At 37.3% G+C, this 16,196-nt stretch overlaps 1 protein-coding gene across 1 annotated transcript in view; it reads left to right on the top strand.

Moving 5' to 3' along the window:
- The window catches only part of TMEM184C (transmembrane protein 184C), a 46,654-nt gene extending 38,607 nt beyond the window's left edge, over nt 1-8,047 (top strand). The window contains exons 7-12 of the mRNA XM_071214458.1: nt 1,542-1,616; nt 2,486-2,579; nt 4,457-4,569; nt 6,311-6,410; nt 6,892-7,063; nt 7,288-8,047. Coding sequence (XP_071070559.1) covers nt 1,542-1,616; nt 2,486-2,579; nt 4,457-4,569; nt 6,311-6,410; nt 6,892-7,063; nt 7,288-7,553 — 820 coding nt within the window. The 3' untranslated portion in view covers nt 7,554-8,047. The remainder of the gene's footprint in view (nt 1-1,541; nt 1,617-2,485; nt 2,580-4,456; nt 4,570-6,310; nt 6,411-6,891; nt 7,064-7,287) is intronic.
- The last annotated feature ends 8,149 nt before the right edge of the window (nt 8,048-16,196 follow it).

Below are 16,196 nucleotides of genomic sequence, written 5' to 3'. Positions count from 1 at the left end.
CCTTTATAGTGACATGTATCTGGCTGCATTTAAGATCCTCTTTTTAGCAGAGCAGGTGCTGCTCAGTGGTTGAATGCCTGCTTCGCATGTACAAGGTCCCAGGTTCAATCCCAGGTACCTCTTTTTTAAAAAAAATCCTTTTTGTCTTTGGTGTTCTATAGTTTCACTACAAAGTGTCTACAGGTTTTTGTTGTGGTACTTTTTTTTTTTTCCAGTCCTGCTTGATTTTATAGTATGCCTCAACGTATAGATTCATGTCTTTGGTTCTGAAAAGTTTTAACCATTATCTCTTCAAATTTTCTTTTTCTAAACTCTGAATATACATTAGACCTCTAACTCTATTCTACTGTTAACTCTCAAGCTCTTTTCATATCTCAGACTTTGCTACATTCTGGATAATTTCTTCAGATAATATCTCCCAATTAATTAATTCTTAACACTATTCAAAGATACCTAACTGGCTATTTAACCCATGTGTACAATCACCCTCAGTGGTCTCAGGTTCAATTTAATAATCAACTCATGTTAATACTTAAGGTTTAGCTGAGCTCCAGCTTAGCTTTGTGAAGTGTATGGGACAGGAAGCACAGCATATAGCCAAGGCATTCTAATCAAGAAGTCTTGTGACGAGCCCAGGTGCAATTTCTAGACTCCACCACAAGAGAAAACTGGTTTGGAAGTGAATCACCTTGGCACAGAGTAGGCTCTCACTCAGCAGAAAAGCCTAGTCGTTTTTATTGAATCTTGTAATAAGACACCTCAAGAACAGTATGCCAGGCTTACAGTCCTCTCAGTCTAAATGCAATCCTTATATTACAGACTCCTATTATATAAAACTGAAAACCAGTTCAGACAGCAGTGCTAAATAAACACCCTCAAAGCACATTGGCCTTGTAAGACTCTTCCACAATTCTCTCAGGACATTGTTGTTGTTGTTTTGGGGCTTTTTGTGTTTTGTTGTATTTGATGTTGTGTTTGCTACCCCTTCTGAAATTTTCCCAACATTGTGTTAGCTACCCCTTAAGAAAATTTCCCGGTAATAGAATAAAAATTGTCTTATGAAGGATCTTTGTTTTGTCCTATCAGAGAATCTACTCCATGATACTTGAATACCAAACATAGAATCCTAAATATGAGCAATACACATTCACATACACACACATTAATTTATTTGCCACTCAGTTTTTCTTCCAGAAAACACAGGAACCACTTTGGTTCCTTTTGTTCTCTGCTGCGCTATTGAGAAATTTAAAACTGTTCAAAGAAAGGAATACATTTCAGAAGATCTAGTTGTCAAGTAATTTTTCTCACATATATTACCATTTTTAGTAAATAAAGAATAAAATGTCAAAAATGGTATCTAGATCATTTGTTTGCCACTATTCATATCCTTCCTTCCCTGCCACTTAGAATGACTAAACTGAAAGAATTACATTTAAATATGCCATCATCTGTCAAAATGCTTTTTAATTGGGGCCTTTGAGAAAAATCTAATGCTATTTTAAGGAGTCACTGTGATGCAAATTATTTTTCTTTTGTAGAGTATTGCTGTTTAGGTGCAAATTGGGTGTACTACAGTATACAGTTGTCAGGCCATTCACCACTATTGTTGCTTTGTAAGTATACAGAATTTAAATTATCAATAATTTTTTTTAATCCTCACGATGTTATTTTTACTTACCTGCGTACTGAGTAGGAACACAAAGAACATAATACAGGTCTGCTTTGATGTAGAAAACATAGTATATAGAAACCTTTTTCTATTAAAGTAAAAAAGGTGACCATTTACAGGCAAAGAATCACCACAGGCTTCCAAATGACATCCTTTCTAAAGCCTAAAATGCTTTCTTCGAACGTTAATATTCATATAGCTTTACAGAAATATGATTGCATGAAGTTAAAGTATACTACTTTTGGTTAATTACTTGGTTTTATTTTCTGCATAGTTAATTTAGAAACATGAGCACTATATGCCAAAAAAGAAATCATTTCTTTTCTTTTTTACAAAATTCTGTCAAGGCTTAAGACTTGAGGTAAAATGGGTTATCATTAAGCTACCTGGCAAAACTATTTCCCAAAAATTCAAGGACATCAAATAATCTAAAGCAAGTAGTTTACATGCTGTATCTGCTATTCCTAATGTTCTGCATGTTCACAGTGGAAGAATGGAAAGATGAGTGAAGGAAGCCTTTGTTTATTGTGCCTTTTAGTTAGCAATTATTTAGGCATATTTGCCTAAAAATGCAGACAAATTCACTTTGTTTTTTAATCTAATAGCAAGTTGGAGGCATTACCACATGGTAACATTTCTAAAAAATGTTTTTCTTGTATTTTTGAACCTCCTCTGTGATCAAAAGCAAGTGATGGTCTATAGGATCTTTCAAATGAACTGACTTCTACATTTAAGTATTGCTGTCCATGCAGTATTCTAAAATACATTTTGCTTTGTTTAATCATAAAGTTGTCTCATTTTTACCTTTTTTAGAATCTGTGAGCTGCTTGCTATATATGATGAAGGTAACTTTAGTTTTTCAAATGCTTGGACTTACTTGGTTATAATAAACAATATGTCACAATTGGTAAGTAAATATTCATTTTTATTAATTGTACTAAATTAGTAACTAAGTTTTCTTAGGGAAAATTTTTTCTTGGACTAAAACTTGCTTTGTAATCTTGAAATTTGATTTATATGAAGAACTTCAAGAAATGTTAATATATATTTTTATTAAATGGTGACTTGGCATTGATCTGTTCACTATGCTGATTGATTTGTTTCTTGCACTCATGCATAGTTGTGTGATTATGCCATGTTTGTAAAGCACAATGTTCTGCAAAACAAAAAAAAGAGTGAGAACCACACCCTAGGCAGAGTCAGTAAAAGACAATGTATAATTGGTGTATGACAGTTACAAAGTTTGATAAAAATGGGAGAATAAAATTCTCTAGCATCATATTTGGAAACTAAAGGAAAATTTAGAATGCCAAGTTTAAAAAAGTGGATGATAGACTATAAACGTAAATGCTCTAAAGATAAACCTTTCTGATCCTATCAACTTAAGAATGTGCATTTAAAATTTTTGATTAATGTTTTAGGCAAAATAATGGTTTAGAAATGTAAGGACATCTATATGTGGTATGAGAGCCTAGTAATAAAAAGTAAATGCCTGTGTATCCAAAGTTTTCACACATATTCATATTCATCGGAACCAATAACTGCATTTCTCAAAATGTTTTCTAAAGAAATGGTCAGAAGTACTCTTGCTTTGAATATCTTTTCATTATGAAGCCTATTATTTATAATAGCAAAAAGCTGAAAACAGTCCAAAAGCTGAATGATGGGAACTGGTTGAATATGTGGTCTTTCCACTGGCCAATATAATATAGTTATTAAAGTTATCGTTATGAAAGTGGGAAAGTAAGGTACTTTAAGTGGGAAAAAAAAAAGCAACAGAATTTTATATAGATATATATGTGCGTGTGTGTGTGTGGTTGGCTGGTGATGGGACTATGAATAACCTTTCATATTCTAAATATTTTAAATGAGCATTTTATATTATTTTAATTTTAATGCAAAAATTATTTGAAAATTATTTTAATGCAAAAATTAAATTTTTTGAGGAAAATGTTTTGCTATTCAGCACTGCACTAGGTTATTACCAATGATTTCTAAAATAAGTCTTAGGAATTTATTTTAAAAAGTAAATTCAACTGGACTAACATTCTATCCTCAAGAAAAATGTTTCCCTGATTTCTTACTTTTAGATTTCATGGTCACAATTTTATTGAAATAGTATTTATTTTGGCACTCCCTTATAAATAATATGCATACAATATATGTAATGTAAAATAAACCAGTTAATAAGCTAAACTTTTGTACGATGAGGGGGAATTTGTTTATAAAAGCCATTAATAAGCAGATAACTTTTAATTTTGGATGAATGAGAGCTTTTCTTTTCCTTTTTTTTTTTTTTAAGAGATACCAGACCTTGTATGTGGGAAGCCGGCACTCAACCACTGAGTCATATAGGCTCCCCTGAGTTTTTTCGTTTGTTTGATTGTTTTGGTTTTTTGTTTTTAGGAGGCACTTGGGACCAAACCCAGGACCTCCCATATGGGAAGCAGGCACACAACCACTTGAGTCACATCTATTCTGAGAGCCTTTTATTAACCTCAGTCATGTGTTCATTGTTTTCTTTATGGCCCTAGTAAGCGAACATTTAAAACAAGTTCAGGGAAATATTAATGTTATAAAATATCTATGCTGAGAAATGTCATATAGTCATCCATAGTAAATTTGAATGTGTTGGTAATCTAAAAATAGCCTAATAAAGCCTAGAAAAATTTCCTTGAAATATTACTCTGTATCATTTTTCTAGTTTATAACTTAAAAATTTCTATTACTATATTTAGTCTTTCTTATTGAAGAAGTTTCAATGTTAATCTCAATTGTTTCTAGTTTGCCATGTATTGTCTCCTGCTGTTTTATAAAGTACTAAAAGAAGAACTGAGTCCAATCCAACCTGTTGGCAAATTTCTTTGTGTAAAGCTGGTGGTTTTTGTATCCTTCTGGTAAGTGTTGCTATCTAGTAAGTGTGCTCAATTTCTAAAGGGCAATAAAAAACTTTATTAAAGAGAACATTTTAAACATCTTAATGTAGAAAATGGACTAAAATGCCCCCACTTTCCTTTGAAAAAGTTCATCCTTTAGCCCTTCTAAGTACTTCATAAAGAAATAATTAGGTGAATACTGTAACATAATAGGAAAGTAAATGGAGATAATCAGTGTGTGTCACCATTAGAGAAATCATTAGAATAAATCATGGTTCTGTCATATAATAGAATACTATACAGTTTGGAAGGAAAACATGATATAGAATATTTAATAATGTGAGGAAACGTTCTTCAGGAAAAAACACTCCTTAAAACCGAAGGCAAAACTATACAGGTTTGGTAAAAGGGTAGGGGTGGGGCAGAGAACCTAGAAACAAACAAATCATTTTAACCAAAATGTGAATTAACACAAAAAGTATGAAAAGAAAAAATTAAAATCCTTAGAATCCTACCACCCAGGAAGAATGATTTATATTTTGGTGCATAATTGTCTTACACACAACTCCACAAATGATTTTATACTACAAAAACTTGTGTAACTGAACAATATGTTTGCTATATTGTGAATATAGTTTTGTCAGTTAGGAGAACTACTTAGTATTTTCTTTTTTCTTTTTAAAGATTTATTTATTTATTTAATTCCCCCCCCCTCCCCTGGTTGTCTGTTCTTGGTGTCTATTTGCTGCATCTTGTTTCTTTGTCCGCTTCTGTTGTCTTCAGCGGCACGGTAAGTGTGGGCGGCGCCATTCCTGGGCAGGCTGCTCTCTCCTTTCACGCTGGGCGGCTCTCCTCATGGGCGCACTCCTTGCGCGTGGGGCTCCCCCACGCGGGGGACACCCTTGCGTGGCACGGCACTCCTTGCGCGCATCAGCACTGCACGTGGCCAGCTCCACACGGGTCAAGGAGGCCTGGGGTTTGAACCGCGGACCTCCCATATGGTAGACAGACGCCCTAACCACTGGGCCAAAGTCCGTTTCCCAGTATTTTCTTATTGACATTTAGATGTTCCTAATTTTTTCACCATTACAAGAAACAATAATATTCTTGTTTATAGAACTACGAAAGCTGGTTTATTTCATTACTCACTGTTTAAATCTAACCTGAGATCATAGCCCTAGATTTGTTTGAAATGCTTCAGCATGACTCCCTATCTCAAGAGTCAGATTCCCTTCTGAGTTTTTGTCTCTAGCACCAGTAGTTCAAACAAAACTATTCAAAGGACTGTTTAAAAGAAAAATCAATCAATGCATGTATAAATATTTTGAGTATTTGTTCTTTATTTAATATTAGGTGCTTTTTGTACAAGGTGTTAAGACATTGTCTATGTATAGGAAGAATTTATAATCTAAGAACTTGTGCATACTTTCAAAGCAAAAAGAAACAATGTATAAACTTCGTATTTCATCCGAAGCTCTGAGTGATAAAAACTCATCTGATGAAACAGAACCAGAACAGTAAAACTTGTAAAGCAATATATTTATATATAGATATCTAGTTTCCTCATAAAAGTAATGTGCCAAATTTCTAAATGCAGGGCATTGGTAGTGGTTGGGGATGGGATGGGATTGAGGACAGAGGGTTGGGGGTTGGGGCACTGGGTTGCACTGGGGGATTAATTTTTTTAAATGGCATGTTTTTAAAACAACTGCTCATTTTATGCTTGATATAGATTTGGCGTTTACCTTTTCCTAACATATAGGCAAGCAGTAGTTATTGCTTTGTTGGTAAAAGTTGGCGTTATTTCTGAAAAGCATACATGGGAATGGCAAACTGTAGAAGCTGTGGCTACAGGACTCCAAGTAAGTAGTGCTATCTCTGAATTCTTTATTAAGCAGTTTCACATATTAGTTCCAGTAGACTTGATAACACAGGCTAAGCTGCTATTATCCCTACTTAACAGATGAGGAAACAGCAGCCCTAGAGAAATAATACAAACACCTCATTTGTAGCAGAGCTTCAAGTAGAACCTGTATTTTTTTATTCCTAGTCCATTTCTCCTCTCAGTCCTTGAGCAGTGGATTAAGAATGCATTGTACCCTCCGAAGAAATGATTGAGGGCAGTGCAAGATAGATTTAGATTCTGGCATTTTGTCTGTCTGGTTTTTTGTGGAGAGAGGGGGAACAGGTCAAAAATAATTATTTGGGAGAAATGGAATGAATATAATATTCCAAAAAACAATGTTGGTACTTAAATACTTTTACAAATGGAGAAAGAGCTTTTCTTGTACCTAGAAAAATAGATTTAAACCCAAAAGACTGATATTTTTGTTGTTGTTGTAGGACTTTATTATCTGTATTGAGATGTTCCTTGCTGCTATTGCTCATCACTACACTTTCTCATATAAACCGTATGTCCAAGAAGCAGAAGAAGGGTCATGCTTTGATTCGTTTCTTGCCATGTGGGATGTTTCAGATATTAGAGATGATATTTCTGAACAAGTCAGGCATGTTGGTAAGTACCAGTCATTTAATTCATCCAGATAGGTAGGTTATCGTATTTTTCTCTTAATAAGTTAATTAGTAGCTACATAACTGACAGAAGGACTTCATTTAAAGCAACACCACAGTACAAGTGCTTCAGATGTAGAGTGGGAGCCAGTTATAGAATGGTGAGTTTATAATGGTAAAAATAACTTAACTTTTAGCTAACTTGGAAACCTTTCTATTACTTTGAAGGAAGGACAGTCATGGGACATCCTAGGAAAAAATTTTTTCCTGAGGATCAAGATCAAAATGAACATACAAGCTTGTTGTCATCATCATCACAAGATGCAATTTCTGTTGCCTCTTCTATGCCACCTTCACCCATGGGTCACTACCAAGGGTTTGGACATACCGTGACACCCCAAACCACACCTACTACGGCCAGGATATGTGATGAAATATTTAGTGATACAACTGAAGAGAAACAGGAACCTTCAGATAAATCTCTGGCATCCTGAACAGTGTGCAAAAGCAAACTGTGCTACTGCCATGTTATTTCATTACCCTGGTGTATCCCATTGGCTCAGGATTTTGTGCTTGGGACAAGCCATAAATGATGGAAAATTTTCAACACAAAGATAGGCAAAAGCCAGGTACAGTTGTTGGATTTATGTAATTACATTTTGTATATCGCAACAAGTAATCCGTCTAAATTTCCTAGACTTAGACCTGATTTCTTAACATTAGAGTGTCATATACTTACTTGGTAGAAAATGATATAACTAAATGCACCTGATCTTACATTGCTTTATCAAGATAGAAGAAAGAAAAGAAAAAATCAATGCTTTCTACCAGTGCTGCATGACTATAACATTCTGGAATTAACAGAGAGCAATTAAAGAATATGAATTAGTGGGACTTAATCATAATCATGTGCCATATAAGCTTACCTAATAATTATTTCTCTATTTCTCAACTGGATGTCTTTCAATAAATAAGAATTTATCATTTATTTTCGTCTCTCATTTTTTAGGACATACTTTTAAGTTACAACAAAAATTTCTTGATTAGAAGCACAGAAAAAATAAGTCAAAAGAACAATGGATTAAATATTATATAACTACAATGAAATTTCCCATATATTCCTATTGGCTAAAATTCATATTTGCAACATTGCTAATAGATTATTAAATAAGAAAACAGTAATAGAAATGTAGTCTACTTTTCCTCAATGCTGCGGAAGCAAATGTAAATATTGGCTGGTTATTTTTAATTATTCATATTTATTAAACCACACTCAGAAGACATATAGGTGCTATTTTGGGGAAAATTACTTAGGAGACTGTTTCTCTAATTACTAATCACAACCCACTGGGTCATGTTTGGCATTTTAGAATGAAAAGAAAATATCGAAAATGCCAGATTAGTATATTACAAATAGCAAAGTATTGTTTCTCAAAACCTTTGCTTTATATATTATACACACTTTTCATATATGTATACTTATACTGATTTACAGTAATAATGGCAAAATGTATTCTGTGTACATTTATAAACTAAAGATTTCTATTAAAAGTAATGCTGGGAAGGAAAGCAGATGTGGCTTAAGCTGTTGGGCACCCACCTACCACATACAAGGTCCCAGATTCAATTCCCGGTGACTCCTAAAGAAGACAAGCAAGACAGCGGGCTGACACAAGATGACAAAACAAAGATAAAAAGAGGAAACAAAATGAGACAATACATTAACAGGGAGTGGAGGTGGCTCAAGTCATTGGGTACCTCCTTCCCTTGTAGGAGGTCCCACGTTTAGTTCCTGGTACCTCCTAAAAAGAGGATGAGCACACAGACACAGAGCAGACAGAGCACAAACAATGAAGGGGGTGGGGGCAGAAATAAATCTTAAAAAAAAAAAAAAGTAATGCTGGGAAAAAATAGCTAGAGGACAAGCAGAACAGCCTGGGGAAAAAATCTAGCATTTAGGACACCACGGGAAGGCTGGACACCACCCAGAAGAGAAACAGACAAAGGAGAAGAATCACAAGGCAAAACTGAGTTAAAACCTCAGCAACTACTGCTGGCACCCTCCTCCACTCTAAAGCCACTTCTGAATTCTCAGGTCCTGTGGCTAGAGACAAAGAGGGCCCCAGGGATCCACTTCCCCAGGAAAGGGGAAGGAGTGGGACAGACTAAGGCTGACTCAGCTTTTGACTCACAAATTTGGTCTGCTCTGCCCCACACACCCTTCCAGGCCAGGTGGGATCACACCAGTGTTTGCCTTGGGAGCCAGCAAGGGACTAAAGAGATACGGGACTAAAGAGATCCAATCCTCTCAATCTCCCTCTTTATTAACCAGCACTGATTGTAGAAGATGCAGAGGAGAGTGGAATTATTTCCCACCCAGGAAAAAGGCATAGGCTGCCAGCAAAGGTTGGAGAACTGTCTCAGAATTACTGAACCTGTATCACATTGATTTAGTCTGTGTTGCAGCAAACACCCTCTGGTCAGACACTGAACAATGAGGCACCCCATCTGCAGGCAGGCCAAGGAAGTGCACATAAAATTTAAAGTAAATAAGAGAAGATTTTTCTGGCCTGTACAGCCTCCCTCCCAAGGCCCTAGGAAGCGGGTTTGTACCCCATTAATGAGTCCAGAGCCCAGTTCTGAGCAACAAAGAGGGACAATCCTAAAGACCCAGGCTGAAACAAGAATCAAAGAACAGCAATAATACACTGCCTCCTGCCACTAAATCCATACGGAAGAGAGAGAAACTGTGTGTCTGAGTAAACTAACCATCTTAATCAGATGCCTAGACATCGGCAAAAAATTTACAAGCGATACTAAGATTATGGAAGACATGGCCCATGAACAGGAATATATCAAAGCCCCAGAAAAGATGCAGGATTTGAGACCACTAATTAAAAAGATGCAAACAAGTTTCCTATATCAATGAGTTGAAGACAGTATGGCTAAAGAGCTAAACAACATGAAGAAAACATTCACCACAAAGAAGAACTTGAAAACCTCAATAGAAAAGTAATATAGCTCATGGGAATGAAAGACATTATAGGTGAGATCAAAAACACATCAGAGGAGAACCAGCAAGATGGTGATGGAGTGAGGAGCACCTAGAGTCAGCTCCTGCTTCAAGGCAGTTAGCAAATACCCAGAGCTCTCTGGAGCTAGCTGAAGCACCTAAAATTTGAGGGTCCAGGAGACCAAAAGAGCATCCTGCAACATCTTGAAGGAATGGAAGAAGAAGGCTGCCCATCTGCAGAGACTTGTGAGTAGAGCGCTCCATGCCCCAGAGGCCGGTGCCCATCCTCCAGTGGAGGCACAAGCCACTTCGGGAGCTGTTCTGCGGCTGGAATTGAAAGCTCCACTTCCCAAAAGTGGGGAAAGAAGAGACGGTTGGGCACCAGCTTCAGCAACTGAGGAGTAAATTCAGCAGGCTAAAGTATAATCCTGAGAACAGCTAAAGTTTGAGCCTGTCCAAGTAAGAAAGAGGCCAGGAGCCACCATCTTAACTTCCCACCTGGCACAAGGGGAAGTGGGGCAGACTGAGGATCCCAGTGCTGGTGGGGACCGGCTTCTTCCCATCCAGATCATATTACAGCTCTAGCCTAGGCCCCAGTGCCACTTCAGCAGGGAGGAAGCTGCGGGGACCTGTGCCAGCCTCTCTGGGAAATTACCAGCCAAGCCGCAGGCCAGTGACTATCCTACTCTGGCAGCACAAGCTGCCCCAGGAGCTGTTCTGTGGCTGGAATTGGAAGCTCCATTTCCCAGAAAAGGGAGGAGGAGACAGTTGGCTCCCGATTTCGGCTGCTAATTGGTAGACCCAGTTGGCTAAGATATAATCCTGGGAATAGCTGGGGTGTGAACCAGCCCAAGTCAGAAAGAGGCCAGTAGCCGTCATTCTGACTGCCCCCAGCCAGGGGAAGCCGGGCTGACTGAAACACTTAGTGTCGGCAGGAACCAGTTTCTTTCATGCAGATCAGCCTACAGCCCTAGCCTAGGCTTCTGGGGAGGAGCCTGAGAAGCCCTGCACCAGCCTATACAGGTAACTGCAGGTAACTCTGGCTGGAACAGACAAAAATCAAAAGTCTACCAGGGCAACTGCAGTCATCTTGGACCAGCACTGCAGAGATTGCTGCCCACACCTGCAGCTCCATCCCTGCCCCAGGCAGGGGAGAAAGGGATGTGAAGCTTCATCCGTCTCTCTGGGCAACTACAGTCTAGGCCTGCACGTGGATTATTCCATAGCTATGACTCTGTCCCTAACCCTGGCAAAGGAGAAAGTTGGAAGAAGCTTCATTGGTCCCTGGTGCAATGAGGGCAGCTTGAGCCTCCACAGCTTACAGCACCAACTACATGCTTGGCTCCCACTGCACAACCAGCAAGAGAGAAAGGATAAGAAGCCCTAAACAAAAGAGAAAAACTGCACCCAAAAAAAAAAGTACTCTAGTAAGCCAGATGCAAAGACATCAACCAAAAATTACAATCCACACCAAGAAACAGGAAGCTATGGCCCAGTTAAAGGAACAAGATAAGCCTCCAGAGGATATAAAGGAGTTGAGACAACTAATTATAGAAGTTCAAACAAATGTCCTTAATAAATTCAATGAGAAGGCTAAAGAGATTAAGGATATTAAGACGACACTGGGGAAGCAGACTTGGCCGAGTGGATAGGGCGCCTGTCTACCACATGGGAGGTCCGCAGTTCAAACCCCAGGCCTCCTTGACCCGTGTGGAGCTGGCCCACGCACAGTGCTGATGTGTGCAAGTAGTGCGGTACCACGCAGGGGTGCCCCTGCATAGGGGAACCCCACACGCAAGGAGCGCACCCAGTAAGGAGAGCCACCCAGCACAAAAAGAAAGTTCAGCCTGTGCATGAATGGTGCTGCACACACGGAGTGCTGACGCAGCAAGATGACGCAAAAAAAAGAGACTCAGATTCCATGCCGCTGACAACAATAGAAGCAGACAAAAGAAGAATGGGCACAGAGAACAGACAACTGGGGTGGGGGGGATGGGGGGAGAAATAAATAAAATATAAATCTTAAAAAAACACTGGATGAGCACAAAGAAGAATTTGACAGCATACATAGAAAAATAGCAGATCTTATGGGAATGAAAGGTGCAATCAATGAAATTAAACATTAGATTCATATAATGGCAGATTTGAGGAGGCCGAAGAAAAGATTGGTGAGCTTGAAGAAATGGCCTCTGAAAGTGAACATACAAAACAGATGAAGAATGGAAAACATTGAACAAGGTCTCAGGGAACTAAATGACAGCAAAAGACATGCAAACATACGTGTCATGGGTGTCCCAGAAGGAGAAGGGAAAAGGGGCATAAGGAATATTTGAAGAAATAATGGTAGAAAAATTCCCAACCCTATTGAAGGACATAGATACCCATTTCCGAGATGCACAACATACTCCCATCTGAAAAAATCCAAATAGACCAACTCCAAGACACAGACTCATCAGAATGTAAAAGGCCAAAGACAAAGAGAATTCTGAGAACAGCAAGAGAAAAATAATGCATAACATGTAAGGGATATCCAATAAGATTAAGTGCTGATTTCTCACCAGAAACCATGGAGGCAAGACGACAGTGATCTGATATATTTAAGATACTACAAGAGAAAAACTTCCAGCCAAGAATCTTATATCCAGCAAGACTGTCTTTCAAAAATGAAGGTGAAATTAGAATATTCACAGATAAACAGAAACTGAGAGAATTTCTAAGCAAGAAACCAGAATTTCAGGAAATACTAAAGGGTGTGCCAGAGCCTGAAAAGAAAAGACAGGCGGGAGGGGCCTGGAAGAGAGTCTAGAAATGAAGATTCTCTCAATAAAAGTAACTAAAAGTGTCAAAAGAGTGGTGAAAATAAAATGACAGATAAAGCCAAATAGTCAGGAATAAACTTAACCAATGATATAAAGCACTTGTATTCAGAAAACTGCAACTCAATGTTAAAACAAGTCAAAAAAGCCCTAAATAACTGGAAGAACATTCCATGCTTATGGATTGGAAGACTAAATATCATCAAGATGTCAATTCTACTCAAATTGATATATAGATTTAATGCAATCCCAATAAAAATGCCACCAACATTAAAGAAAAAATTGAAAACACGATCTTAAATTTATTTGGAAGGGTAAGGAGTCCCAAGTAGCCAGAAACATCATAAAAAGGAAAAGTGAACCCTCATCTCCAGGCTTTAAATCATAATACCTTCGTATAGTGGTAAAAAGAGCATAGTACTAGCCTAAAGACACACAGTAGACCAATGGAACCAGATTTATGGCTCAGAAATAGACTCTCACAGGTACGGTCAAGTGATTTTTGACTAGCCTGTCAAACTCACACAGCTCAAGCAGAATAATCCATTCAACAAATTGTGCTGAAAGAATTGGACATCCATGGCTGAAAGAAGGAAAGAGGACCCCCACCTCACACCTTATCCAAAAATTAAAATGGATCAAAAAACTAAAAAAAAAGCAAGTACCATAAAACCTCTAGAAGAAATTGTAGGAAAATATCTTCAAGACCTGGTGGTAGATGATGGATTCTTTAAGGAGATTAGAGAAGGACTGAGTGGACTACTGATGTTTAATGTATATAAAAGTTTTAATTAGCTTTACTGTAAAGGTATGGAAATGTATAGAGTGGATGGTAACACACAGTAAAGCTAGTTTATAAATGGGGATATGACTGAAAATGGTAATCTAGTTATGTAAATGCCAATTGACAGAATGCTAGAGACTTATCTAGGAAGTGGATAGCACAGTAAACCAAGAGGTGGGTGAGAATTGTGGTTGATGCTACAGATGCAAGAGTGTCCTTTGTTAGCTAGAAGAGAATGCATATCACTACTTCAGGGTGCTGGGAATGTGGAGAAGCATGGGAAAAATACAGCTGGAGTGACCTATGGACTGTGGTTACTAGTAATAATATAATATTCTTACATCTATGCAAAAGGTGTACTGTGTTGATACTGAGGCAGTATGGAAAATGTGAGACAAATGGACACAGTAACATACTGTATCTGTAGCAAATGCCACACCACATTGTGGTGTGTTGATGGAGGGGTGTTGTTTGGGAATTCTGCACATGTGCATGATTGTTTTTATAAGTTTACAACTTCTGTCATAAAAAAATATATTTAAAAAATAATAATAGGGTATATTGGGGAGAAAACACACCAAATGCAAGATAAGGACTATGATTAGTGGTAAGATTTTGACAATATTCTTTCATAATTTTTAACAAACGTCTCATGACAATGCAGGGTGTTGGTGGAGGGTTGATATATGGGACCCCTGTATGATGTTATGCATGTTTGCTTTGTAAGTTCACAAATTTTACTCTATACGTGTTTATGTATCATTCATATATAAATGATAAAAAGATAATAGGATTGGTTAGGGGAAAAATATTTTGTTTAGTAGTAGTATTTTGACAATGCTCTTTATTAGTTTAAAAAGTTTAAAAACAATGCAAGTTATTGGTGGTAGGGTGAGATGTTATATATGTTTTGTAAGTTCATAACTATTATACACTTATTATGTATGTTTATGTATGAATATTTATTTTAATAAAGTTAAAAAAAAAAACCATCAGAGGCATACAACAGCAGACTTAAAATGACAGAATAACTGATACCAAAGACTGAACAGCTGAAACTAAAGAGAGAAAAGAATGTAAAAACTGAGCAGGGACTCAGGGAGTTGAATGACAACACAAAATTCAACAACATGCGTGTCATGGGAGTTCCAGAAGAAGAGAAGGGAAAAGGGGCAGCAAGTGTATTTAAGGAAATAGCTGATAATTTCCCAACTGTAATGAAAGAAATGAACATACATGTCCAAGAAGCACAGCATACCCCAGTCAGAATAAATCCGAATAGACCTATTCTAAGACACATCCTACTCAGAATGTCAAACTTAAAATACAGTGAGAAAATTCTGAGAGCAACAAGGGAAAAGCAAACCACCACATACCAAGGGACCCAGGTTAAGACTTAGTAAGGATTTCTCATCAGAAACCATGGAGATGAGTGGGCAGTGGTATGATACAATTAGGGTACTGAAAGAGAAAAACTGCCAGCCAAGAATTTGTATCCAGCAATATTGTCCTATAAATATGAAGGTGAGTATAAAATATTCACAAACAAAACTAAGAAAGTTTGTTAAAAAAAAAAAAAAAATCCACTTTTGCAGGAAATCTTAAAGGATGCCTTACTGCCTGAAAGAAAAAGTCAGGAGAGAGAGGCTTGAAGGAAAGTATAGAAAAAATAGCAGAAAATATAACAAAAAGAGTAAAAAGACTGACAAAAATAAGATGATATGAAAACCAGAGAATAAAATGGTGACAGTAAATACTGCCTATTCATTATTATAGTTGAATGTGAATGAATTAAACTCTCGTATCAAAAGATACTGCCTGACATATGGATAAAAAAACATGAGCCATCCATATACTGCTTACAAGAGATTCACCTTAGACCCAGGAATACAAACAGGCTGAAAGTGAAAGGTTGGAAAAAGATACCCTAGTAAGCAAAAAAGATCAGGGGTAGCTATACTGATAACTGTATAAAACAGATTTGAAATGCAAGAAAGTTTTAAGAGATACAGAAAGCCATTATATATTAATAAAAGAGACAATCCATCAGGTGATGTAAGTCAATATCTATGCACCTAACCAGGGTGCCCCAAAATGTATGAGGCAAACTCTCAAAATTGAAGGGAGAAATAGACATCGCTACAATAATAGTTGGAGACTTCAAGATACCACTCACATCATTTGATAGAACTAGACAGAAACTCCGCAAGGAAACAGAACTTGAACAAAATGACAAGCAAGTTAGACCTAAGAGACATACACAGAACACTGCATCCCAAATTCAGCAAGTTATACATTCTTCTCAAGTGCTTATGGATCTTTCTCTGGAATACACCAAATGTTATGTCACAAGGCAAGTCTCATTAAATAGAAAAAGATTGTAACTATACAAAGCAGCTTCTCAGATCATAATGGAATGAAACCGGAAATCAGTAGAAGGGAAAGAGGTAAAATAATAAATGTGTGGAGGCTGAACACACGTCTAAATAATCAATGGATCAAAGAAAAAATTGCACGTGAAATC

This window comes from Dasypus novemcinctus, chromosome 1 (assembly GCF_030445035.2).
Source record: "Dasypus novemcinctus isolate mDasNov1 chromosome 1, mDasNov1.1.hap2, whole genome shotgun sequence".
NCBI lineage: Eukaryota > Metazoa > Chordata > Mammalia > Cingulata > Dasypodidae > Dasypus > Dasypus novemcinctus.
Note: the sequence above shows the minus strand (reverse complement) of the source record. Positions and strands in the feature narration are given on the sequence as shown.